Source organism: Canis lupus, chromosome 6, assembly GCF_003254725.2.
Source record: "Canis lupus dingo isolate Sandy chromosome 6, ASM325472v2, whole genome shotgun sequence".
Taxonomy (NCBI): domain Eukaryota; kingdom Metazoa; phylum Chordata; class Mammalia; order Carnivora; family Canidae; genus Canis; species Canis lupus.
In genome coordinates, this window is record NC_064248.1 from 40,500,985 (window position 1) to 40,527,737 (window position 26,753).

Consider the following 26,753-nt stretch of genomic DNA (forward strand, 5'->3'; position numbering starts at 1 on the left):
CAGTAGATGTGGGCACCAGGATCCTTCGTCCCCAGTGCATTTCACATTTGTTATCATATCGTTTGGATTCCATCAGCAAAGCCACTAATCACTTTTAAATTGACTGCAGAGTGGACATTAAAGGCCAAGGTGTTTGCCAGAAGGAAAAACAAACAGAACCCATGGATGTGTAGGAGCACAAGCTGGTACAAGGCTAAGAAGCCCACATGCCAACAGGGGGAAAGTGCAGGGAGATCAGGGTATAAAAGAGAGACTCAATCTCCCTCTGTCTGTTCCAACTCTTGGGTGTGCCACTGTGTCCTGTGTGTCTGTGGGCCACAGAAATCAGCACCATGAAGATCCTGGTCTTGGTTTTGGTTTGCCTACACCTCTCAGAGGGTGTGGAAAGGTGTGTATAGGGATTCAGCTTTACAGTGATATTCAGCCCCAAGGCAGCATCAGAAGCTGGGGAAGAGCAAAGGCCTTCCCCTGCAGATCTCATGGAAAAGCGGGCAGATTGTGTCTTGGTACATGAACCCCAAAACCACAGGGACCAAAGACTTAAAATGGATGATGATGATGATGATGATAGTATGTAGGTGTGTGTGTGTGGTGTGTGTGTATGTTTTTAAAGGTACGTTGGTGTTTTGTTGGCTAAGAAAGAGGGATACAGGGCTCATGTCTCAAGTTTATAGGAGGGACTTTGGATAAACAGAAATTTATTCCTTGGAAACAATATGCAAGCAGGAAACCCCATATATACCTTGTAGTGGATTTTCAGGCTAGGAATGCTGCTGGAAATGCTGGAGTGACTGCAGTGGTCAGAACTCACTAAAATCCAGGAGGATTTCTTATAAGAGCTCTTCTAAGAGGACTAGGGAGGTTTGGAAACTCCAGATCAGGTCATTGAAGGGATTGCTATAATGGAAAAGGTGAAGCTCACTCCTTTTGTTTGCCTATTCTCCACAGAATTATCCTGAAGAAAGGCAAGTCCATCCGCCAGGTGATGGAAGAGCGGGGTGTCCTAGAGACATTCCTGAGGAACCACCCAAAGGTTGACCCAGCTGCCAAGTATCTTTTCAATAATGATGCTGTTGCTTATGAGCCCTTCACCAACTACCTGGATGTAAGTGGAGGGGTAATGTCCATAACCTTTGGCTAATAAGCACTCTTGATACTATTTAGACCTCCCATTAGTCTGATTTTGGTCTTTTACTAAACCTATGTCTCACCTTCCTATGGAAAGTATCTGGATAATTTTGAGTTGGTACCACTTGACACTATAGTATTTCCTTTCCTTCCTTCTTTCCTCTCATTACTGGCTCACTCTCTAAAGCTCTCTTTATATGGTTAAGAGATTCACAGTGACATATTCAAGTCAGTTGAGAGGGCCAGGAAGGAAGTCCAAGTGATGAGCTGCAGGGGAAAGAAGGAGAGCACGTGCAAAGCTGCCAGGCAAAATCTCCAGTGGCCCCAGCTGCTATATATCTTCTCTTTTGGAAACATACACTGGTACTCAGAGCAAGTATTTGAACATTCTTTAGGCTGCAGTGTCTGCTCAGGGCATCTCATCATACTGGTGTCCTGTAGGCTGTCTTTAGTGAGGTGTTACATGCGTGTCAGATCTAGAAGCCACCCTAGGGATTTCCTACTTGGACTTCCCCTTTCTTATAGATGTGTAGGAAGAGGCAGGTAAGTGACGTGGCTGGCCGAATTCACTTAGAACTGAAACTGTGTCTCAGTGAAGTTACCTTTTGCTTTCCATGCTACGTCTCATTCTAGGTTTCCTGGGGCCTTAGCTACTGCGTGACCAGAAGGAGAAGAATGGTGGGGAAATATCTAACACTGGAAGAGAAAGAGGGGGTGTGTGTGTGTGTGTGTGTGTGTGTGTGAGAGAGAGAGAGAGAGAGAAATGGGGAGGATGGATGGACACTGGGAGTGAAGAAAAAAGTGATTGCTTCTCCAACTTTGCATGTTCTGGCACAGAATGATAAATCCATGGAGGTATTACGTGATACAATGTACAAAAAGCTTTGGAAGTGATATCGTCTTGCCAGACTCAGCTAGTCACAGGCTTGTAATTAGGGACAAAAATCGGAAATATTGAATATAGCTCCAGATAGGAAGGAAACCTTGTGGAAGGAGAAGTTATTAACTCCCCCAAGGAAGTGATTTGGACAAATGTTGCTTCTAGTGAGTCAACCTCTCCCTATTCAAGACAAGACTTGGCAGCTGAATGAGAGTGACAATCTTTTCTTTGCAGTCCTACTACTTTGGAGAGATCAGCATTGGGACACCACCACAAAATTTCCTGATCCTCTTTGATACAGGCTCCTCCAACCTGTGGGTGCCCTCCACCTACTGCCAGAGCCAGGCCTGCTGTGAGTATACCACCATCACCACCCACCCACAGATAGGAGAAGAGGGTGGGGCAAAGTCAGAATTGATCACAAACTCAGCATCAAAGTCCCAAGTTCCCAGTGCATACCCTTGATATCATCCTCCTTAAATTCAGACCATCTGGAAATCTTGCCTTGGTCTAGATTTCACAAGTACTACAGTTCTGGAGAGAGACAGCAGAAATAGACCAAAGCTTCCATTCCTTTCTACATTGTTCCCTTTCCTCAGCTTTCTCCTATTGGCCCCAATTCCTGGCACTTTTGTGTTGAGCAATCCCTTAGGAAATGGAAGGAATTAGGGCAGCATCTGTTTCCCAAGGGGACAGTCTTTTCGGGGCCACAGATTGTCTCCAGCATAAAGGATCTGAGGCTGAGGCCCAATCTCAGGCTTGGTCTGATGGTCTTAGGCCATCAAAGATAGATGTCCTCCAAGTTTTTGGAAAGTGTATTGACATTAACATTCCATTCTAATCTTACACAGCCAATCACAACAGGTTCAACCCCAGCAGATCCTCCACCTACCAAAGCAGCGAGCAAACCTATACACTGGCCTATGGTTTTGGGAGCCTGACTGTGCTCCTGGGATATGACACTGTGACTGTAAGTGCTGTTCTCATACTTCTGTGGGTCTGCTCTTTGATTCCCCTTTTCTAGAGCCTTCATCTATCAGAGAGTCTCATGATTACTAAATAGGTACAAATTCCCAGAAGCTAATTGTGGGAAAGGATGCCAAAGGCCATCTAATTAAACCTTTCTCCCAAAACAAAAATTGCCACCTCTCCCCAAGCAGTCCTGATCGCAGCAGACTCTACATTGTGCTTCCCTGTGACTGTGTTCCGTGTTCTTAACGTGCCCTCTGCAGCCACATGGAGTACATCTGCTTTCTTTTCCACATGATTTCACTCTAGGTATTTGAAGACTTTCCTTTCAGTATTTTCTTTTCACATCAATCACCCACAGTTTCTATGTCATTTGTGCAGGTGGATTGTTCAATATAAAACCCGCCACTGTCCTTTCACTGTCCATGGAAGTGGAAACTCTGCACAACACTTCCTCAATACTTGCACTCTTCTTTCCAAGACACACATCATTGAATGATGCTCTTGTTCTTTCATTTTACATACCCTACCCCATGATTGTGCTAATTGTGAAAGAAGCCAACCTCCTCTCCCAAAAAGGGTCCTCTCCCAATAAAGGGTCTTAATTCCATTCTCTGGGCACCTACGTCTGGGAAGGATTTGCCCCCTGAATTGTCAATCTTTTCTTTCTGATTGTCCCAGAGAACATTGTCATCCATAACCAGCTATTTGGCATGAGTGAGAATGAACCCAACTACCCATTTTACTATTCATATTTTGATGGTATCCTGGGAATGGCCTACTCCAACCTGGCAGTAGATAATGGCCCAACAGTCCTGCAGAACATGATGCAGCAGGGCCAGCTCACCCAGCCCATCTTCAGTTTCTATTTCTCTCCGTAAGTACCCTTGCCCTGGGTAGTTTTCAGCAAATGAGGTGCTGTGTGTGCCTTCAGGGCTGAGGTCTCAAAGTTTCCTGATACAATGAGTATAGGTTGCTCTATGAAATTCATGCATCTCTGAAATTTTATTATTTCATTTTGGAGGGAATTTTACTTTAAATACACTAGAAGTATTTTAAATTCAGGCCATAAACCATAAGATGATTCTTTTCTTTAAAATGAACTATAGTGTCTCAGATTTTGATGAATAAATTTAAAGTTATTTCATTAGCTTTGTACAATTGTAGAGCTATAAAACAAGCCTGGTGATAACTTGCTAGGAAAGAGAACAACAATGCAACGATATTGCAATATATGTCTGACTTTCCAAAGTGTTCTCATAGTAATAACGTCAAATAACATCTCAAAAATTCTGTTGGATTCTTTTTGCCAGAAAAGAAATTCAGGCTCAAACATGTGATCTATGTCAAGGTCACCCACTAACTCAATGTAGATATGAAGCCATGACTCAAATGCAAATATCTTGGTCACAAATCCAGTACTCTTCCTACTCTAGTAGCCTTGAGCTTTCATGGCAAACTTTACTCACTGAATCTTTTCCTGAACAACAATCCTCAGGGTGCTTGGTCCAAATGTCTTTCTTCAGTGAGTGGCAGGCCCAAGTAGAGAGAAGAGACCCAAATCCTTTTAATACTGTCTACTTATAGACTTTAAAAAAATTTGTTTATTTATTAGAGAGAGAGCATGAGCGCAGGGGAGGAGAGGGAGCAGACTCCTCATGGAGCAGGGACCTGATGCAGGGTTCAATTCCAGGATACCAGGTTTGTGACCAGAACCCCAAAGGCAGACATTTAACGAACTGAGCCAGCCAGGCACTGTGTCTAGTTACCAACATGAGCACGACAGGAGTATCCTCTTGACTGCACACTAGATCTCATTCTCTCTCTCTCTCTCTGTCAGGCCCCATCCCAGGTGCTCCTGAGGTATTTCTTCTTGTTCTCACTCTGACCCCAGGAGAGTTTCTCTGGAATGCTTTGATAGTTTGTTTCACAGGCCTAGTTTCAATTCCATCTCCTCTTTTATGGGAATAGTCTGTGTTCCAGTTCTCTGATATTCTGGGTGTTCCTCTGAGCAGCCTCTTCTCCCTTGTGCCTTGAGCCTGGTAGAGTCTGAGAGCAGGTCAGAGGATGATACCCCTTGTGCTGTGGTTCCTCTGTGTCTGAAAGACAGAGGGATAGTTAAAGCGGAGGGAGGAGCTGCCTGAAACTATGTGAGTTATGGGAAGAACTTGTGCTCTTCTCCTTTTCTCCCAGCCAACCAACCTATGAGTATGGTGGAGCTCATCCTGGGAGGTGTGGACACACAGTTTTATTCTGGTGAGATCGTCTGGGCTCCAGTCACTCGGGAAATGTACTGGCAGGTTGCCATCGATGAGTAAGTACAGAGGAAAATTCCTATGGATTGTGGATACCCCTAGGGTGTTCCTCCAGTGTGACAATATTTCCTGTTCTTGCATTGGCACAAACTTCATAAAGAATCAGCAAATCCTCATGCTCATTATTCCAGGAGCTCAGTAGACTCTGGCATCTAGCTCTAGACTAAACTTTTTGACTTGTCATTGAGCCTTGTCATGCCAGCAGGTTGGCATTCCTAGACTTCTGTGAACCCATGTCTTTGTTCCCTGAAGCTTCATTATCTCAAGTAGCACAATCTTTATCAAGTCCTTCATAAGTAAGAGTAATAGCTGTATCATGATTTTCTATGTGCCAGATACTGTGCTAAATATTTTATATATATTATTGTATGTGTATTTCACTGCAGCACTATAAGGTGGTCAGTAGTATATTTCATTGCACAGATAAAGAAATCAGGGCTCAGAGGTTAAGTAACTTATCCAAAGTCATACATTTCACAAATTTCCAAATTTGAGCCCAGGGATATCTGATCCATAGCTCAGGACTATGACTCAGTTACTTCTACACTCCAGGCCTTCAGGAAATCTCCATCACTGCCAATTAAAGATACACTTCTTTGGCCTATACTCAAGACCATATATAACAGCAGGGCACTTCTACGGGTACAGCCTTCCACTTCCTGATGCAGCACAGACTTCACCATGTCCTTACACCTTGCCATGACTCTCTTGCTGCTTCTCTTTTGACTATATCACCTGAAGTGCCCCCCTCATGTCCTGGGTGCATCCTTCTGAGCCCAGATGAAGTCCTCTCCCCGAAAAGGTCTCTTAGGGGCCCAATCTCTCTTTCAGTCCCTAGTATTACTGGCGTGTATCCCAACTTGTATCTCCTCATTTCAGGGTAGCCACAGGGACACCAGCCCAATGTGCATGAATAGACAGGGAGATAAGCAGTTGAATATCTGGCAAAGTAGTTTTCTGTGCCTGGAATAGAGGTCTTGTCACTTGGACCAATGGCACTCACCCTTTAAGCATCTCTTCTCTGAAAAATCCTTGTCTGACCGACTACTTCTCACACCCATAGTAGATCAAGTCCCTCTTCTCTGGCCTCCTTATTTTCATGGCACTCACCAGGACTACAATTAAGTACCATTTGTGTGTTTCTGTTAGGTTTGTGGTGTCTATCTTGTTCCATTATATCCAAGTGCCTTGATTCACCAACCGTGCTCAAAATATAAATGGAGTGAAGAGGAAAGGGTAGAGCTGCAGAAAAGCTGAATGAGGAATCAGGAACTGAATCACATAGGACTAGATTATGGGATCATCAGCTGCTGTCCTATCCGCGATTGTACCCACTGCATGCCAGGAACTCAGAAATCTCAAGAGTTTCAAAATATAAATGTTTTACTCTGCCTGTATGTATCATCTGTGTGTAGGAAGCCCAAGTATAAGCCAAAGAAGCCATCCAATCCTTGCTACTTAGAGGCCAATAGCCCCTGTTCCCAGGGCTAGTGGTAGATGACATAAAACTGGAACCTGGGAACTTAGCATGAGGACAAAGACCCATGAGCATCTAAGTACAATGGAGCCACCCCACTGAACGCTGGGCAGGAACCCTCCAGGCCACGTATGTATGTAAATGACAAACCAGCACATGGACACAGAATGCTCGGAAGTAGTCTTTCTGTTCTCACACAGAGTAGTATGAGCCCCTCCCTGGGACCCATGCTGGCAGACAAGAGAGTACAGCAGTGCAGGCGGAAGACCAGCTCTGTCCTCAATCCTGAGCTGTGGTCAGGAGGAGTGGGTGAAGGTAGTCACAGCTCCCCAACTGTAAAACAGGCTTAGGTAGGCCACACGGTTCCGGTGCTTTCTGAAGTCCTTGTCAGTGGACAGCTGCAATGGAAGGAACTTTGTCTAGGTCAATATTCCAGCGAGAAGCCTCTGCCTCTGTCTTCCTGGCTGTGCAAAATGAACTGCACATCACCACTGTTGTGGCCCAGCTGAAGCCCACCCCATTGGAGCCTAGTCTTAGGATTCTGTCAACAGCTACTCTGTCATCTTACTCTGCTGTCCCGTAGGAATTGTTCCTACTTGGTAAATCTCCAAGTTAATTGGCAAACTACTCAAAAACAAAGAGTATATGTTTGATTCCTGAATGTTACGCATATGTCTAACATGATAACATTGCTACTCTAGGCATTTCACAAATAGTAGTAGAATGAATCCAAGCTTCCTCTTAAAATATGGCACCACTGGAATTATGATACTCACATGGATTGAGCATTCATTATGTTATAGGTACTATGTTAAGTGCTTTTCTACATTAGCTCGATCTTTACAATGTTATCAGATTGACTCTATTATTATACTCATTTTAAAGTAAGGAAAACTGGGTCTTATGAAAAGGTCCGAGATCACACAGCCAGTAATATGGGAGCTAGTATTTGAACCCAGGCAATCTGTCCCCTGAATCCATGTTCTTCTGAGAATGTTCTACAGCCCCCTGATGATCTATCTCTAGTAGTGTATGGAAAGAGCACGGCTTTAGGAATCACAAGATCTAGATTCCAGTTGTCAACGTGAACTTGTCACTTAATCCATCAGAGCCTGATTTTCTTCCTCTATCATCAAGGTATAATTCTCCTGCTCCTACATTTGAGGATTAGGTAATAAAATGTGACTTTTTCCATTGTATCCACCTTTAAAAATTTTAACAAAACTGTCAGAAAAAGATACCCATATGCATATTCGCACAAAACTGCATATCCTGTCAGGGGAACAAGGACTTTCTGAAGCTCATTCAGACACTCCTGGATAAAAACCCCTGACACATATGAAAGTACCAGATAGAGAGTTCTACACAATTCCAGTCTTATACCTCAGCTTTTAGGGTTCTTTTCTGTAGACATGGAACTTGAGCCCAGTCTGGAGATCCAAATTATTGGCCAGGTGATTTTGGGGGTGGTTTCATCTCTGGGTTATATGTGCCAGGGCTAGAAATGAAAATACAAAGCATCCCGTGCAATGACTTAGTAGCCATATATGAATTCCATCTATATCTGCACTTGGTCTAATTCCTTGAGAAACAGGCAACATCTTAATCATCTTTTTAATGTGGGGCAAGTGTGGAGGTCCCTTGCCTGTTAATGTATTTCTGATTAGGTGTGAGTGTTAAATATATCTAATCTTGACATCCCAGTTAGGATTAAAATCGACTCTAGTTTGAAAAACATTTTGGCAGCTCAGTATCCTTGGCTGAGGATCCCAGGAGTGGTGGGTAAGGAAATAGCCTACCAAAGTCATGAACAAGTACTGCTGTGCTTTGAAACTGGGGATAAAAGTGTAATGATAATTCAATCAGCAATATCAGCAATTGCAGGACAAGAAGGCAAAACCAGTTACATTTTGATTGACATGGCATTTATAATTGCCTTTGCTCATAACACTTGGTCTTTGGGGTAGATCTTTGTGTGTTGAAAATCATACTTGGGAAAAAAAAAGAAATCATACTTAGAATGACAGGCGCAATGTTCAACACTTCCACTTCCTTACTTTGACCTTGAGAAAGTTACGCGCCACTGATCCTTGGATTTCTCATGATAAAACCAAAGACCTTGACCCTTTGCCTCTCGGCTCCATACATGCTGAATGGCTTCCTGAAATACTTGGTCTATAGGGACCAAGTGCTCAGTCTCTCTTCTCTTTTCAGTTCCTCCTGCTCACCACACTCTAGCCACACCAGCCTCCTCCTTATTCTTCCCACCAGTTCCTCCCCAGCTTACAGCTTTTGCACTTGCAGCTCCTCCTGCCTGGGAAGCCCTGGCCCAGATCTTCACAGGGCTGGCTCAGTCTTGTCATCGACTTCAGATCCAGTGTCATTTCCCCTAAGGAACTTTCTGGACATCCTTGCCAAAGTAGCGCCACCCATCCCATCACCACCACCCTGTTTACCATCTTCGATGAGCACATCACCGGGTCACCACCTTGCCCTGTGCCTGTGACAGTCCTAGCTCATGGCTACTGTCTTGGTATATAGTAAGTTTACTCTCAGACGTGTCATTGCCCGACTGCTTAATTATATGGTAACCATCCTTATCACCATTGGGTTTTTTTTTTTGTTGTTGTTGTTGTTGTTTGTTTATTTAGTGTATTTGCTTCCCATCTGTCTGGACTCAAGAGTGTAAGTTCCAAGGAATGAGGAGCCTTGTGTGATGGGTTTGTGCAAAATCGCTGGATCCCTTGAAAGTGCCTGACACTTATAACTGTTGATTGAATGAACCACTATGATTTAGAGTTCTATAATGCCAGAGGTCTGGAAGGTCAGAGGTTGGTGCTTTAAAGATGGGTGGGTGGTTTCCTATTCAGCTGCCATGGTTTCCGTGAACCCCTCCTTTGTACATTCTTTCCTATTGCTGTTTGGTGAAGTGCTCCAGAAGAGAGGAGACATACCCAGGATAAGAAGAGTCCTTTGATGTCCTAAATCGAGGCAAAAAGGCATTAAATGGTGCAAAATTTTGTGTGTATTTGCTCCTGAGGATTTGCAACCTGGTACATGCCTGGGTAAAGATCATGACCTATTTCCATGAAATAACAAATAAGTTATATATATATATATGTGTATGCATATATATGTGTGTGTGTGTGTGTGTGTGTGTGTACACATATGTTTAAAGCCACTAAATAGATAAAACAGAATCACCCTCTTTCTGTTTGTGGAAAATCTTTCCCTACCTTTCAAATTCTTCCATCCGGACTAATAATTAAATTTACATGGGGGAGGAGCAAGATGGCGGAAGAGTAGGGTCTCCAAATCACCTGTCTCCACCAAATTACCTAGAAAACCTTCAAATTATCCTGAAAATCTATCAATTCGGCCCGAGATTTAAAGAGAGACCAGCTGGAAGCTACAGTGAGAAGAGTTCGCGCATCTATCAAGGTAGGATGACGGGGGGGGGAGAAAGACACAAAAGGCCTCCAAGGGAGGGGCCGCGAGGAGCCGGGCTGAGGCCGGGACGAGTGTCCCCAGGACAGGAGAGCCCCGTCCCCGGAGGAGCAGGAGCTGCACCGGCCTTCCCGGGCGGAAAGGGGCTCGCAGGGAGTTGGAGCAGGACCCAGGAGGGCGAGGATGCCCTCGGCTCCCCGGGACAGTAACAGAGCAACTGCGCGCCCAGGAGAGGAGTGCGCCGAGCTCCCTAAGGGCTGCAGCCCAGGAGAGTGCGCCGAGCTCCTAAGGGCTGCAGCACGGCGGGACCCGGAGCAGCTCGGGAGGGTTCGGTGGGGCGTCGCGGAGGGGCTGCGGGCGGAGCAGCTGGGGGGGCGGGGCTCGGGCGGCGGCTCTGCGCGAGGGGGCCGCGGGCGGGAGCAGCTGGGGGGCGGGGCTCGGCGGCGCTCGCGGAGGGGGCTGCCGGCCGGGAGCGCAACCAACAGCGCAGGCTCCGGAGCCCAGAGCGCCGGGACACAGCCAGGATCCGGCCTCCCCGGGATCAGAGGCCGGGAGGGCCCAGGACAGCAAGGACGCCCCTGCCCCAGCTGAGCACAATCAGCGGCCCGCCCCAGAGCCTCCAGGCCCTGCAGACGGAGTTCCTGCCGGAGCTGAATCCAGGTTTCCAGAGCTGCCCCGCCACTGGGGCTGTTCCTCCTGCGGCCTCACGGGGTAAACAACACTGAGCCCTGCACCAGGCAGGGGCGCAGCTCCCCAACTGCTAACACCTGAAAATCAGCAAACAGGCCCCTCCCCAGAACACCAGCTAGACGGACAACTTCCAGGAGAAGCCAAGGACTTAAAGTACACAGAATCAGAAGATACTCCCCGTGGTTCTTTTCTTTTTTTTTTTTTTTTGTTTTGTTTGCTTTTTGATTTGTTTCCTTCCCCCACCCCCTTTTTTTATCTTTACTTCTTCTTTTTTCGTTTTTTTTTCTTCCCTTTTTTCTCTCTTCTTCTCTTTCTTTCCTTCTTTCTCTCTCTCCTCTCTTTTTCTTTCCCAATACAACTTGCTTTTGGCCACTCTGCACTGAGCAAAATGACTAGAAGGAAAACCTCACCTCAAAAGAAAGAATCAGAACAGTCCTCTCTCCCACAGAGTTACACAATCTGGATTACAATTCAATGTCAGAAAGCCAATTCAAGCACTATTATACAGCTACTGGTGGCTCTAAAAAGTATAAAGGACCAAGAGACTTCATGACTGCAGTTAGAGCTCAATCAGGCAGAAATTAAAATCAATTGAATGAGATGCAATCCAAACTAGAAGTCCCACACGAGGGTTAACGGGGTGGAAGAACGAGTGAGTGACATAGAAGACAAGTTGATAGCAAAGAGGGAAACTGAGGAAAAAAGAGACAAACAATTAAAAGACCATGAGGATAGATTAAGGGAAATAAACGACAGCCTGAGAAAGAAAAACCTACGTTTAAGTCCCGAGGGCGCCAAAAGGGACAGAGAGCCAGAATATGTATTTGAACAAATTCTAGCTGAAAACTTCCTAATATGGGAAGGGAAAAGGCATTCAGATACAGGAAATAGAGAGATCCCCCCAAAATCAATAAAAACCGTTCAACACCTCGCATTTAATAGTGAAGCTTGCAAATTCCAAAGATAAAGAGAAGATCCTTAAAGCAGCAAGAGACAAGAAATCCCTGACTTTATGGGGGAGAGTATTAGGGTAACAGCAGACCTCTCCACAGAGACTGGCAGGCCAGAAAGGGCTGGCAGGATATATTCAGGGTCCAAATGAGAAGAACATGCAACCAAGAATACTTTATCCAGCAAGGCTCTCATTCAAAATGGAAGGAGAGATAAAGAGCTTCCAAGACAGGCAGGAACTGAAAGGATATGTGACCTCCAAACCAGCTCTGCAAGAAATTGTAAGGGAGACTTAAAATTCCCCTTTAAGGAGGAGGGCGGGGGGTGGGAGTGAATGGGTGATGGGCACTGGGGGTTATTCTGTATGTTAGTAAATTGAAACAATAAAAAAATAAATAAAAATAATAAAATTCCCTTTAAGAAGAAGTTCAGTGGAACAGTCCACAAAAAAAGGACTGAATAGATATCATGATGACACAAACTCATATCTCTCAATAGTGACTCTGAATGTAAACGGGCTTAATGACGCCATCAAAAGGCGCAGGGTTTCAGACTGGATAAAAAAGCAGGACCCATCTATTTGCTGTCTACAAGAGACTCATTTTAGACAGAAGGACACCTAAGCCTGAAAATAAAAGGTTGGAGAACCATTTACCATTCGAATGGTCCTCAAAAGAAAGCAGGGGTAGCCATCCTTATATCAGATAAACTAAAATTTACCCCAAAGACTGTAGTGAGAGATGAAGAGGGACACTATATCATACTTAAAGGATCTATTCAACAAGAGGACTTAACAATCCTCAATATATATGCCCCGAATGTGGGAGCTGCCAAATATATCAATCAATTATTAACCAAAGTGAAGAAATACTTGATAAAAATACACTTAGACTTGGTGACTTCAATCTAGCTCTTTCTATACTCGATAGGTCCTCTAACACACACATCTCCAAAGAAACGAGAGCTTTAAATGATACACTGGACCAGATGGATTTCACAGATATCTACAAAACTTTACATCCAAACTCAACTGAATACACATTCTTCTCAAGCACACATGGAACTTTCTCCAGAATAGACCACATATTGGGTCACAAATCGGGTCTGAACCGATACCAAAAGATTGGGATTGTACCCAGCATATTCTCATACCATAATGCCTTGAAATTAGAACTAAATCACAAAAGAAGTTTGGAAGGACCTCAAACACGTGGAGGTTAAGGACCATCCTGCTAAAAGATAAAGGGTCAACCAGGAATTAAGGAAGAATTAAAAAGATTCATGGAAACTAATGAGAATGAAGATACAAACTCTCAAAATCTTTGGGATGCAGGAAAAGCAGTCCTGGGGAAATACATCGCAATAAGCATCCATTCAAAAACTGGAAAGAACTCAAATACAAAAGCTAACCTTACACGTAAAGGAGCTAGAGAAAAACAACAAATAGATCCTACACCCAAGAGAAGAAGGGAGTTAATAAAGATTCGAGCAGAACTCAACGAAATTGAGACCAGAAGAACTGTGGAACAGATCAACAAAACCAGGAGTTGGTTCTTTGAAAGAATTAATAAGATAGATAAGCCATTAGCCAGCCTTATTAAAAAGAAGAGAGAGAAGACTCAAATTAATAAAATCATGAATGAGGGATCCCTGGGTGGCGCAGCGGTTTAGCGCCTGCCTTTGGCCCAGGGCACGATCCTGGAGACCCGGGATCGAATCCCACGTCGGGCTCCTGGTGCATGGAGCCTGCTTCTCCCTCTGCCTGTGTCTCTCTCCTCTCTCTCTCTCTGTGACTATCATAAATAAATAAAAATTAAAAAAAAAAATAAAATCATGAATGAGAAAGGAGAGATCACTACCAACACCAAGGAAATACAAACGATTTTAAAAACATATTATGAACAGCTATACGCCAATAAATTAGGCAATCTAGAAGAAATGGACGCATTCCTGGAAAGCCACAAACTACCAAAACTGGACCAGGAAAAATAGAAAACCTGAACAAATAACCAGGGAGGAAATTGAAGCAGTCATCAAAAACCTCCCAAGACACAAGAGTCCAGGGCCAGATGGCTTCCCAGGGGAATTTTATTCAAACGTAAAGAAGAAACCATACCTATTCTCCTAAAGCTGTTTGGAAAGATAGAAAGAGATGGAGTACTTCCAAATTCGTTCTATGAGGCCAGCATCACCTTAATTCCAAAACCAGACAAAGACCCCACCAAAAAGGAGAATTACAGACCAATATCCCTGATGAACATGGATGCAAAAATTCTCAACAAGATACTGGCCAATAGGATCCAACAGTACATTAAGGAAATTATTCACCATGACCAAGTAGGATTTATCCCCGGGACACAAGGTTTCAACAGTTGTAAAACAATCAATGTGATTCACTATCAGCAAGAGAAAAACCAAGAACCATATGATCCTCTCATTGGATGCAGAGAAAGCATTTGACAAAATACAGCATCCATTCCTGATCAAAACTCTTCAGAGTGTAGGGATAGAGGGAACATTCCTCAACATCTTAAAAGCCATCTATGAAAAGCCCACAGCAAATATCATTCTCAATGGGGAAGCACTGGGAGCCTTTCCCTAAGATCAGGAACAAGACAGGGATGTCCACTCTCACCACTGCTGTTCAACATAGTACTGGAAGTCCTAGCCTCAGCAATCAGACGACAAAAAGACATTAAAGGCATTCAAATTGGCAAAGAAGAAGTCAAACTCTCCCTTTCGCCGATGACATGATACTCTACATAGAAAACCCAAAAGTCTCCACCCCAAGATTGCTAGAACTCATACAGCAATTCGGTAGCGTGGCAGGATACAAAATCAATGCCCAGAAGTCAGTGGCATTTCTATACACTAACAATGAGACTGAAGAAAGAGAAATTAAGGAGTCAATCCCATTTACAATTGCACCCAAAAGCATAAGATACCTAGGAATAAACCTAACCAAAGATGTAAAGGATCTATACCCTCAAAACTATAGAACACTTCTGAAAGAAATTGAGGAAGACACAAAGAGATGGAAAAATATTCCATGCTCATGGATTGGCATAATATTGTGAAAATGTCAATGTTACCCAGGGCAATATACACGTTTAATGCAATCCCTATCAAAATACCATGGACTTTCTTCAGAGAGTTAGAACAAATTATTTTAAGATTTGTGTGGAATCAGAAAAGACCCCGAACAGCCAGGGGAATTTTAAAAAAGAAAACCATATCTGGGGCATCACAATGCCAGATTTCAGGTTGTACTACAAAGCTGTGGTCATCAAGACAGTGTGGAATGGCACAAAAACAGACCCATAGATCAGTGGAACAGAATAGAGAATCCAAGTGGACCCTGAAATTTATGGGCAACTAATATTCGATAAAGGAGGAAAGACTATCCATTGGAAGAAAGACAGTCTCTTCAATAAATGGTGCTGGGAAAATTGGACATCCACATGCAGAAGAATGAAACTAGACCACTCTCTTGCACCATACACAAAGATAAACTCAAAATGGATGAAAGATCTAAATGTGAGACAAGATCCATCAAAATCCTAGAGAAGAACACAGGCAACAACCTTTTGAACTCGGCATAGTAACTTCTTGCAAGATACATCCATGAAGCAAAAGAAAGAAAAGCAAAAATGAACTATTGGGACTTCATCAAGATGAAGCTTTTGCACAGCAAAGGATACAGTCAACAAAACTCAAAGACAACCTACAGAATGGGAGAAGATATTTGCAAATGACATATCAGATAAAGGGTAGTCTCAAGATCTATAAAGAACTTATTAAACTCAACAGCAAAGAAACAAACAATCCAATCATGAAATGGGCAAAAGACATGAAGAGAAATTCACAGAGGAAGACATAGACATGGCCAACATGCACATGAGAAAATGCTCTGCATCACTTGCCATCAGGGAAATACAAATCAAAACCACAATGAGATACCACCTCACACCAGTGAGAATGGGGAAAATTAACAGGCAGGAAACAACAAATGTTGGAGAGGATGCGGAGAAAAGGGAACCTCATACACTGTTGGTGGGAATGTGAACTGGTGCAGCCACTCTGGAAAACTGTGTGGAGGTTCCTCAAACAGTTAAAAATATACCTGCCCCGACCCAGCAATTGCACTGTTGGGGATTTACCCAAAGATAAAATGCAATGAAACGCGACACCTGCAACCCGATGAGCAGCAATGGCCACGATAGCCAAACTGTGGAAGGAGCTCGGTGTCCAACGAAAGATGAATGGATAAAGAAGATGTGGTTTATGTATACAATGGAATATTCCTCAGCCATTAGAAGCGACAAAACCCACCATTTGCTTCAACGTGGATGGAACTGGAGGGTATTATGCTGAGTGAAGTAAGCCAGTCGGAGAAGGACAAACGTTATATGTTCTCATTCATTTGGGAATATAAATAATAGTGAAAGGAAATATAGAAGGAGAAGAAATGTGTGGGAAATATCAGAAAGGGAGACAGAACGTAAAGACTGCTAACTCTGGGAAACGAACTAGGGGTGGTAGAAGGGGAGGAGGGCGGGTGGGAGTGAATGGGTGACGGGCACTGGGGGTTATTCTGTATGTTAGTAAATTGAACACCAATAAAAAATAAATTAAAAAAATAAATTTACATGAAACAAATTAACAGGATAAAAACCCAAAGTTTTAGAGGTTTCATGGAGGCTCATAATAGAGATTAGACCTAAAGAAATGACAAGGTAGAGTTTAGACAATAAAATAAATTTTGTGAAAGAAGAAAAAGATATAAGAGCCCTAATTAGGGAATTAGCAGAATTTAGGGTGAAGTAGAAGATTAGAAAATAAGATTTGTATTTATAGCTTTCTCAGCTTAAACTTTCCTGGTGATAAGATTTGTTTTATATTCCTAGTAGAGAGGGCATTTTTTTTTTTTTTTTTAATATTTTATTTATTTATTTAGGATAGTCACAGAGAGAGAGAGAGGCAGAGCACAGGAGAGGGAGAAGACTCCAGTACCGGGAGCCTGACATGGGATTCGATCCCGGGTCTCCAGGATCGCGCCCTGGGCCAAAGGCAGGCGCCAAACCGCTGCGCCACCCAGGGATCCCGAGAGGGCATTTTTCATATGAGAGATTGGTTTCCTGCTTTTAGAGGGACAGAAGAGGGTTTGAGTGTCCCTCATACCAACTGTTTCTTAAGTAACTCTTATTAATAATCAATATGCCAAAGTGGCACATTTGGTGCCTGCCCTTGTCCTCCACACTGTTTATCAGCTATTGTTTCACTACCTTAGCTATAGAAATAAGCCCACGGAGAAAACCAAGATGAGGGTGGGGTTCAGCTACACTAAAGACACATTCACTGAGTTGTAGAAAGAGACCCATGGGAAGTAAAGGACCAAGGTGACTTGCACCTGCTGCTTTCATCATTCCACCCAGATAATTTTACAGCCAGTATCCCTTTCTTGAGCTGGAGTATCAGGAAGATGTTCATTGAGAGATTAGGATCCTATACTGAAAACTTTCAGACTTGAATCCAATCACACAAAATGGGAAAAAAGCAAGAATTTGATTTTAAGGGACAAGATAATAGGATGTATATTAAGCTTTGGTACTTAACATTAGCTGTGTGGCCATGAACCCAGTCTTGGTACCATTTTCTGTTTGTTTGTTTGTTTGTTTGTTTGTTTCAGGAATTATCTCATCTCTTGGGATCTCACAATCATTTGAAATCTAACACCCAAGCTTTTCAGATGGACTTCTTAGTAGCTTTTAGTTAAAGATCTATTTTTTCCTAAGACTAAACTTAGGACCCCAACTTCTGATTAATTCCTTGTCTTATGTGCGCCTTTAGATGTGTGCTCTGACCTAGACTCATATGCCCGAGTCAAGAAACTGAAGAATTTTTGATTCATAGGATTTTATAATACCTACTGAACACTATTCCTCCATCCTGACTATGTAAACTCTTCAAATATTGTGATAAGAAAACTGAATATGACAGAGGTCTTTTTAAACTGTGATCACTTCCTACAGATATGTGACATATTAGACATAATATACTTATGTTGGAAAAAAAACTGGATTTACAAAGAACAATTTTAACACTGTATCTCCTAATAGATCAGGTACCTTGAAGAGAAGGTCCCTAAGCACTCTTGCAACTAAGATGGATGCCTATGTATCGTGTTCCCCTCTGCCTTCTCCTGGTAGATAATTCTGAGTGGAGGCTGCTGCAGAGGACAATGAGTGATATTTCAGGACCCAGGCTTCTACAAGACCTTAAATGCTAGTGGGAGAGAGAAGACAAGTAGTCAACATATACTTCTGAGAGAATCCAGCGATTGTGAGTCACAAGCATCTCATCTCATGCTGAGGAAGCAGATTCAGAGAGCATGTGCTAACAATGTCTTGCTGCAAAGAAGACTTGGTAAGTGTAAGAGAGCCGCAGTGTATGGGATGACAAGAGGTCAGAGGCACAGGTGGTGGATGGAAAAATCCCAGGAACGGTTGGCAGGTTGATGTGCGTAGACAGGGACAGGACACAGGCTCAATGGGTATGACTAATGAGCAGGCACCAGTCGTCTCCCACATGGGAAAGTGAGCTGTGGACACTATGTGAGGAGCTTTCATTTGTTTTTGTATATATTTTTTACTGGAGTTTGATTTGCCAACATATAGCATATCACCCAGTGCTCATCCTGTCAAATGCCCCCTCAGTGCCCAACACCCAGTCATCCCATCACCTGCCCACTTCCCTTCAATACCCCTTGTTTTGTTTCGCAAAGTTAGGTGTCTCTCATGTTCTATCACCTCACTGATATTTCCCACTCATTTTCTCCTTTCTCCTTTATTCCTTTTCATATTTTTTTATATTCCCCAAATGAATGAGAACATATAATGTTTGTCCTTCGATTGTACTTATTTCACTCAACATAATACCCTCCAGTTCCATCCAGGTTGAAGCAAATGGTGGGTATTCACGTTTCTAATGGCTGAGTAATATTCCATTGTATACATAGACCACATCTTTTTATCCACCATCTGTCGATGGACACCGTCCTTCCACAGTTTGGCTATTGTGGACATTGCGCTATAACATTGGGGTGCAGGTGTCTGCCGTTTCACTGCATCTGTATCTTGGGTAAAACCCAGCAGTGCAATGCTGGGTCGTAGGGCAGTTCTATTTTTAACTCTTTGAGGAACCTTCACACAGTTTTCCAGAGTGGCTGCACCAGTTCACATTCCCACCAACAAAGAGGTTCTCTTTTTTACATGCTCCAGTTGTTTCGCCTTGTTAATGTTCACCATTCTCACTGGTGTGAGGTGGTATCTCATTGTTTTGAATTGTATTTCTGATGGCAAGTGATGCAAAGCATTTTTCATCAGCTGTTGGCCATGTCTGTGTCTTCCTCTGTGAAATTCCTGTTCATGTCTTTTGCCCATTTCATGATTGGATTGTTTGTTTCTTAGGTGGTGAGTTTAATAAGTTCTTATAGATCTGGATAAGCCGCTTATCTGAGATGTCATTTGCAAATATCTTCTCCCATTCTGTAGGTTGTCTTTTAGTTTTGTTGACTGTTTCTTTGCTGTGCAGATACTTTTGATCTTGGTGAAGTCCCAACATTTTTGCTTTTGTTTCCCTTGCCTTCATAGATGTATCTTGTGCAGTTGCTGTGCAAGTTCAAAAGGGTGTTGCCCGTGTTCTCCTCTAGGATTTGGATGGATTCTTGTCTCACATTTAGATCTTTCATCCATTTCGAGTTTATCTTTGTATGTGGTTTAAGAGAATGATCTTTTCTCTTCTGCATGTGGTGTCCAATTTTCCCAGCACCATTTATTGAAGAGATGGTCCTTTTCCAGTGGATAGTCTTTCTGCTTTGTGGAGTATTAGTTGACCATAGAGTGGAGGGCCCATTTCTGGATTCTCTATTCTGTTCCATTGATCTATGTGTCTGTTTTTATGCCAGTACCACACTGTCTTGATGACCACAGCTTTGTAGTACAACCTGAAATGTGGCATTGTGATGCCCTGGCTCTGGTTTTCTTTTTTAATATTCCCCTGCTATTTGGGATCTTTTCTGATTCCACACAAATCTTAAGATGATTTGTTCCAATCTCTGAAGAAAAACATGGTATTTTGATAGGGATTGCATTAAAGTGTACATTAACCTGGGTAGCATTGTAGTATCACAATATTAATTCTGCCAATCCATGAGCATGGAATATTTTTCCAACTCTTTGTGTCTTCCTCATTCTTTCAGAAGTGTTCTGTAGTTTTTAGGTATAGATCTTTGCCTCTTGGTTAGGTTTATTCCTGGGCATCTTATGCTTTTGGGTGCAATTGATCCTCTCAATAGATGCAGAGAAAGCATTTAACAAAATACAGCATCCATTCCTGATCAGAGTGTAGAGATAGAGGGAACATTCCTCAGTATCTTAAAGCCTCTACATACAGCCCACAGCAAATGTCATTCTCAATGGGGAAACACTGGGAGCCTTCCCCTAAGATCAGGAACATGACTGGGATGTCCATCTAACCAGTGCTATTCAACATAGTAGTAGAAGTCGTAGCCTCAGCCATCAGGCAACACAAGGAAATAAAAGGATTCAAATTGGCAAAGAAGAACTCAAACTATCCCTCTTTGCAGATGACATGACACTTACATAGAAAACCCAAAAGACTCCACCCAGGATTGCCAGAACTCACAGCAACTCGGGAGTGTGGCAAGATAAAATATCAATGCCCGAAATCAATGGCATTTCTATACACTAACAATGAGACTGAAGAAAGAGAAATTAAGCAGTCAATCCCATTTACAATTGCTCTCATTTGTTTTTTGTTTTTGTTTCTGTTTTAGAATAGATTTTTTATATAAATTTATTTTTTATTGGTGTTCAATTTGTCAACATATAGAATAACACCAGTGCTCATTTGTTTTTGAAGAGTAACATGAGAGCTTCTGAACCCTGTTTCTGTTAAGTTAGGAATGTTGCCACCAGGAGGCAGCATACAGGATTACATTTTCTTTCTTTCTTTCTTTCTTTCTTTCTTTCTTTTCTTTCTTTCTTCTTTTCTTTTCTTTCTTTTCTTTTCTTTTCTTTCTTTCTTTCTTTTTCTTTTCTTTCTTCTTTCTTTCTTTCTTTCTTCTTTCTTTCTTTTTTTTCTTTTCTTTTAGATTTATTATTCATGAGAGACAGAGAGAGAGAGAGAGGCAGAGAAGACATAGACAGAGGGAGAGGCAGGCTCCTTTCAGGGAGCCTGATGCAGGTCTCAACTCTAGGACCCGGATCACACCCTGAGCCAAAGACACACAACACACAGAGCCACCAAGGCATCCCTAGATGATCAGTTTCTTCTTCATATTCCTCTCAATTGATTCATCTACATCAGGGGGAGAATCCTTTTACTTTTTTAAAGTGATGCCATCCACTGCCTTACACCCTGGTCACCTGAACTACCTCCAGGTTAGAATATACCTTGTTGATACCATCTCAACAATAAACTCAAAATGGATGAAAGATCTCAAATGTGAGACAAGAATCCATCCAAACTAGAGGATAACACGGGCAACACCCTTTTGAACTTGGCCACAGCAACTTCTTGCAAGATACATCTATGAAGGCAAGAGAACAAAAACAAAAATGAATTATTGGGACTTCATCAACATAAGAAGCTTCTGCACAGCAAAAGAAACAGTCAACAAAACTAAAAGACAAACCTATGGAATGGGAGAAGATATTTGCAAATGACATCTCAGATAAACGGCTAGTATCCAAGATCTATAAAGAACTTATTAAACTCAACTGCCAAGAAACAAACAATCCAATCATGAAATGGGCAAAAGACATGAACAGGAATTTCACAGAGGAAGACACAGACATGGCCAACAAGCACACGAAAAAATGCTCCGCATCACTAGCCATCGGGAAATAAAATTCAAAACCACAATGAGATATCACTCACACCAGTGAGAATGGTGAACATTAACAAGATGGGAAACAAACAAATATTGGAGAGCATGTAAAGAAAGGAGAACCCTCTTGCACTGTTGGTGGGAATGTGAACTGGTGCAGCCACTCTGGAAAACTGTGTGAAGGTTCCTCAAAGAGTTAAAAATAGAACTGCCCTACGACCCAGCAATTGCACTGCTGGGGATTTACCCCAAAGATACAGATGCAGTGAAACGGCAGGACACCTGCACCCCAATGTTTATAACAGAAATGTCCACAATAGCCAAACCTGGAAGGAGCCTTGGTGTCCATAGAAAGATGAATGGATAAAGAAGTTATCATTAAAGCTGATAATTTGGAGCAATTGAGGCAGAGAGAGAGGTGAACACCCCAGGCTTAGATACAGGTTCAGTTCAGGCAAACCAGGCTTGAAGTCCCAGCTCCGTCTTTGATTATGTGATCTCTGGGAAGTTAGATCTTGCTTCTAAGCTGGTTACAATGGTTAAATGAAATATTTGCCTGGTCCAAGGGCGATAAGAGGGGGTTGTATAAGCATATCCTCGTAGATCTTCCAGTTTCTCTCTCTAATAATTTGTTTAAAAGAGCTATAAATCATATATATGAAATTAGAAACCCTCTGGATTTGTGCATAGCTCAAAGGCTTCAAGGTAGATTCATGACAAAGTTCCAGTTACTTCTCTCATGCCCATGACAACTTTACTTAGGATCATTTTGTAAACTGGCCTCTTTTACCACATCTTCTAAAAGGCTCCAATCTAGAAACTAGTACTAGGGTAGCTAGAAGGCATTGAGTGTGTCATTTCTGGGATTAAAAATCAATGGCTCCTTACTGCTTAAGGAATAAAGTCCATGTTGCTTGGCCGACGACGAGGTCCACCTCACATCCAGTCACGCCCTGTGAACACCTAGTGATGTGCTCCAGAAGTTTTATCCAGGTGCTCCAGGTGTGCTCCACCAGTATGAGGCATAATAAATAGTTTGATGGAAGACAGGTTAATACTCTGTGGATGCTGAATATATGCTTGCTTTCATATAGTTTTATAGAATCAAGAGTTTTCCTTTTATTTACAGTGCTTTCCATTGCAAGGGAATCCTGAGTAGAAAATAATTTCCAAAAAAAAAGAAAATAATTTCCAGAGCTAATTGTCATGAGGAGGACTGAGAAAACCCAGTGCCGGTCCTGTGGGTGGGCTTGCTTGCAGAGGCCATGTTGGGAATTGCTCTTCTGGCCACACTGGTCACAGTGTTTTCTGACTTCGTGACACAAACTGCACTCCTGGGTGCCATTGCTCAGGCTTTGCCTCTGCCTCCAGTGGCTTTTCCACTTTCCTCACTCTCATCTATCATCCTGCAAGATCCTAACTCAAATGTAACCTCTTCCTGAAGCTTTTCCATCCCCCAGGAGCTATCACCTCTTGTCTGTGCTTGCTTCATATACTGTCCTTATCACTCTCAATCATTCAACACATGTTTGGATGGTAGAGCCATCACATCATCTTGTAATTGATTATGTATCAGTCATTAGCAGGATGCCGACTTTGCAGGACCATTTCCGAAATTTCTTTGTACTCCAGAGCTTAGTGCAGAAGTGAGCACTAACATAAGATGGAGTAGACTTTCCATCAACGTTGGCTAATTGAGAACTAAGAAACAGAAAATACAGATCAGAGTGCCATGGGCTATGAGAATCACACAGAAGACTATAGATGAGTCTGATGAGAGGAACAGGAAGGAAAAGGGAATCAGAAGTGGAGAGTCTAGTCATCTCCAGAAAGCACATGGACTTTGGAGCCAAAGAACAGATTGTTGGCAGCAGTTGCCAGCACCATTTCCCAGTAGATGTGGGCACCAGGATCCTTCGTCCAGTGCATTTCAATTTGTTATCATCATATCGTTTGATTCCATCAGCAAAGCCACTAATCACTTTTTAAATTGACTGCAGAGTGGACATTAAAGGCCAAGGTGTTTGCCAGAAGGAAAAACAAACAGAACCCATGGATGTGTAGGAGCACAAGCTGGTACAAGGCTAAGAAGCCCACATGCCAACAGGGGAAAGTGCAGGGAGATCAGGTATAAAAGAGAGACTCAATCTCCTCTGTCTGTTCCAACTCTTGGGTGTGCACTGTGTCCTGTGTGTCTGTGGCCACAGAAATCAGCACCATGAAGATCCTGGTCTTGGTTTTGGTTGCCTACACCTCTCAGAGGGTGTGGAAAGGTGTGTATAGGGATTCAGCTTTACAGTGATATTCAGCCCAAGGCAGCATCAGAAGCTGGGAAGAGCAAAGCTCCTTCCTGCAGATCTCATGGAAAAGGGCAGATTGTGTCTTGGTACATGAACCCCAAAACCACAGGGACCAAAGACTTAAAATGGATGATGATGATGATGATGATGATGAGTATGTAGGTGTGTGTGTGGTGTGTGTGTATGTTTTTAAAGGTACGTTGGTGTTTGTTGGCTAAGAAAGAGGGATACAGGGCTCATGTCTCAAGTTTATAGGAGGGACTTTGGATAAACAGAAATTTATTCCTTTGAAACAATATGCAAGCAGGAAACCATATATACCTTGTAGTGGATTTTCAGGCTAGGAATGCTGCTGGAAATGCTGGAGTGACTGCAGTGGTCAGAACTCACTAAAATCCAGGAGGATTTCTTATAAGAGGCTCTTCAAGAGGACTAGGGAGGTTTGGAAACTCCAGATCAGGTCATTGAAGGGATTGCTATAATGGAAAAGGTGAAGTCACTCCTTTTGTTTGCCTATTCTCACAGAATTATCCTGAAGAAAGGCAAGTCCATCCGCCAGGTGATGGAAGAGGTGTCCTGAGACATTCCTGAGGAACCACCCAAAGGTTGACCACGGCCAAGTATCTTTTCAATAATGATTTGTTATGAGCCCTTCACCAACTACCTGGATGTAAGTGGAGGGGAGGTAATGTCCATAACCTTTGGCTAATAAGCACTCTTGATACTATTTAGACCTCCCATTAGTCTGATTTTGGCTCTTACTAAACCTATGTCTCACCTTCCTATGGAAAGTATCTGGATAATTTTGAGTTGGTACCACTCTGACACTATAGTATTTCCTTTCCTTCCTTCTTTCTCTCATTACTGGCTCACTCTTAAAGCTCTCTCTTTATATGGTTAAGAGATTCACAGTGACATATTCAAGTCAGTTGAGAGGGCCAGGAAGGAAGTCCAAGTGATGAGCTCGCAGGGAAAGGAGAGCACTGCAAAGCTGCCAGGCAAAATCTCCAGTGGCCCCAGCTGCTATATATCTTCTCTTTGGAAACATACACTGGTACTCGAGCAAGTATTTGAACATTCTTTAGGCTGCAGTGTCTGCTCAGGGCATCTCATCATACTGGTGTCCTGTAGGCTGTCTTTAGTGAGGTGTTATGCGTGTCAGATCTAGAAGCCACCTAGGATTTCCTACTTGGACTTCCCCTTTCTTATAGATGTGTAGGAAGAGGCAGGTAAGTGACGTGGCTGGCCGATTCACTTAGAACTGAAACTGTGTCTCAGTGAAGTTACCCTTTGCTTTCCATGCTACGTCCCCATTCTGGTTTCCTGGGGCCTTAGCTTACTCGTGACCAGAAGGAGAAGAATGGTGGGGAAATATCTAACACTGGAAGAGAAAGAGGGGTGTGTGTGTGTGTGTGTGTGTGTGTGTGTGTGTGAGAGAGAGAGAGAGAGAGAGAGAAATGGGGAGGATGGATGGACACTGGGAGTGAAGAAAAAGTGATTGCTTCTCCAACTTTGCATGTTCTGGCACAGAATGATAAATCCATGGAGGTATTACGTGATACAATGTACAAAAAGCTTTGGGTGTATATCGTCTTGCCAGACTCCAGCTAGTCACAGGCTTTGTAATTAGGGACAAAAATCGGAAATATTGAATATAGCTCCAGATAGGAAGGAAACCTTGTGGAAGGAGAAGTTATTAACTCCCCAAGGAAGTGATTTGGACAAATGTTGCTTCTAGTGAGTCAACCTCTCCCTATTCAAGACAAGACTTGGCAGCTGAATGAGAGTGACAACTTTTGTCTTTGCAGTCCTACTACTTTGGAGAGATCAGCATTGGGACACCACCACAAAATTTCCTGATCCTCTTTGTACAGGCTCCTCCAACCTGTGGGTGCCCTCCACCCACCGAGCCAGGCCTGCTGTGAGTATACCACCATCACCACCCACCCACAGATAGGAGAAGAGGGTGGGGCAAAGTCAGAATTGATCACAAACTCAGCATCAAAGTCCCAAGTTCCCAGTGCATACCCTTGATATCATCCTCCTTAAATTAGACCATCTGGAAATCTTGCCTTGGTCTAGATTTCACAAGTACTACAGTTCGGAGAGAGACAGCAGAAATAGACCAAAGTTCCATTCCTTCTACATTGTTCCCTTCCTCAGCTTTCTCCTATTGGCCCCAATTCCTGGCACTTTTGTGTTGAGCAATCCCTTAGAAATGGAAGGAATTAGGGCAGCATCTGTTCCCAAGGGGACAGTCTTTTCGGGCCACAGATTGCTCCAGCATAAAGGATCTGAGGCTGAGGCCCAATCTCAGGCTTGGTCTGATGGTCTTAGGCCATCAAAGATAGATGTCCTCCAAGTTTTTTGGAAAGTGTATTGACATTAACATTCCATTCTAATCTTACACAGCCAATCACACAGGTTCAACCCCAGCAGATCCTCCACCTACCAAAGCAGCGAGCAAACCTCATACACTGGCCTATGGTTTTGGGAGCCTGACTGTGCTCCTGGGATATGACACTGTGATAAGTGCTGTTCTCATACTTCTGTGGGTCTGCTCTTTGATTCCCCTTCTAGAGCCTTCATCTATCAGAGAGTCTCATGATTACTAAATAGGTACAAATTCCCAGAAGCTAATGTGGGAAAGGATGCCAAAGGCCATCTAATTAAACCTTTCTCC

At 43.0% G+C, this 26,753-nt stretch overlaps 2 protein-coding genes across 2 annotated transcripts in view; one reads left to right on the top strand and one right to left on the bottom strand.

Moving 5' to 3' along the window:
* Nucleotides 1-228: 228 nt before the first annotated feature.
* On the top strand, nt 229-5,295 carry LOC125755195 (pepsin B-like). The gene is given in 7 exon segments (XM_049110982.1): nt 229-388; nt 949-1,105; nt 2,243-2,360; nt 2,860-2,982; nt 3,659-3,854; nt 5,171-5,194; nt 5,196-5,295. Coding segments are annotated over 7 exon segments (774 nt in total). The 5' UTR covers nt 229-332.
* Nucleotides 5,296-7,091: 1,796 nt separating this feature from the next.
* The window catches only part of LOC112679081 (protein pitchfork-like), an 83,328-nt gene continuing 63,666 nt past the window's right edge, over nt 7,092-26,753 (bottom strand). Inside the window, exon 5 of the mRNA XM_049110980.1 lies at nt 7,092-7,167. Within this exon, the coding sequence (XP_048966937.1) occupies nt 7,116-7,167 (52 nt within the window). The 3' untranslated portion in view covers nt 7,092-7,115. The remainder of the gene's footprint in view (nt 7,168-26,753) is intronic.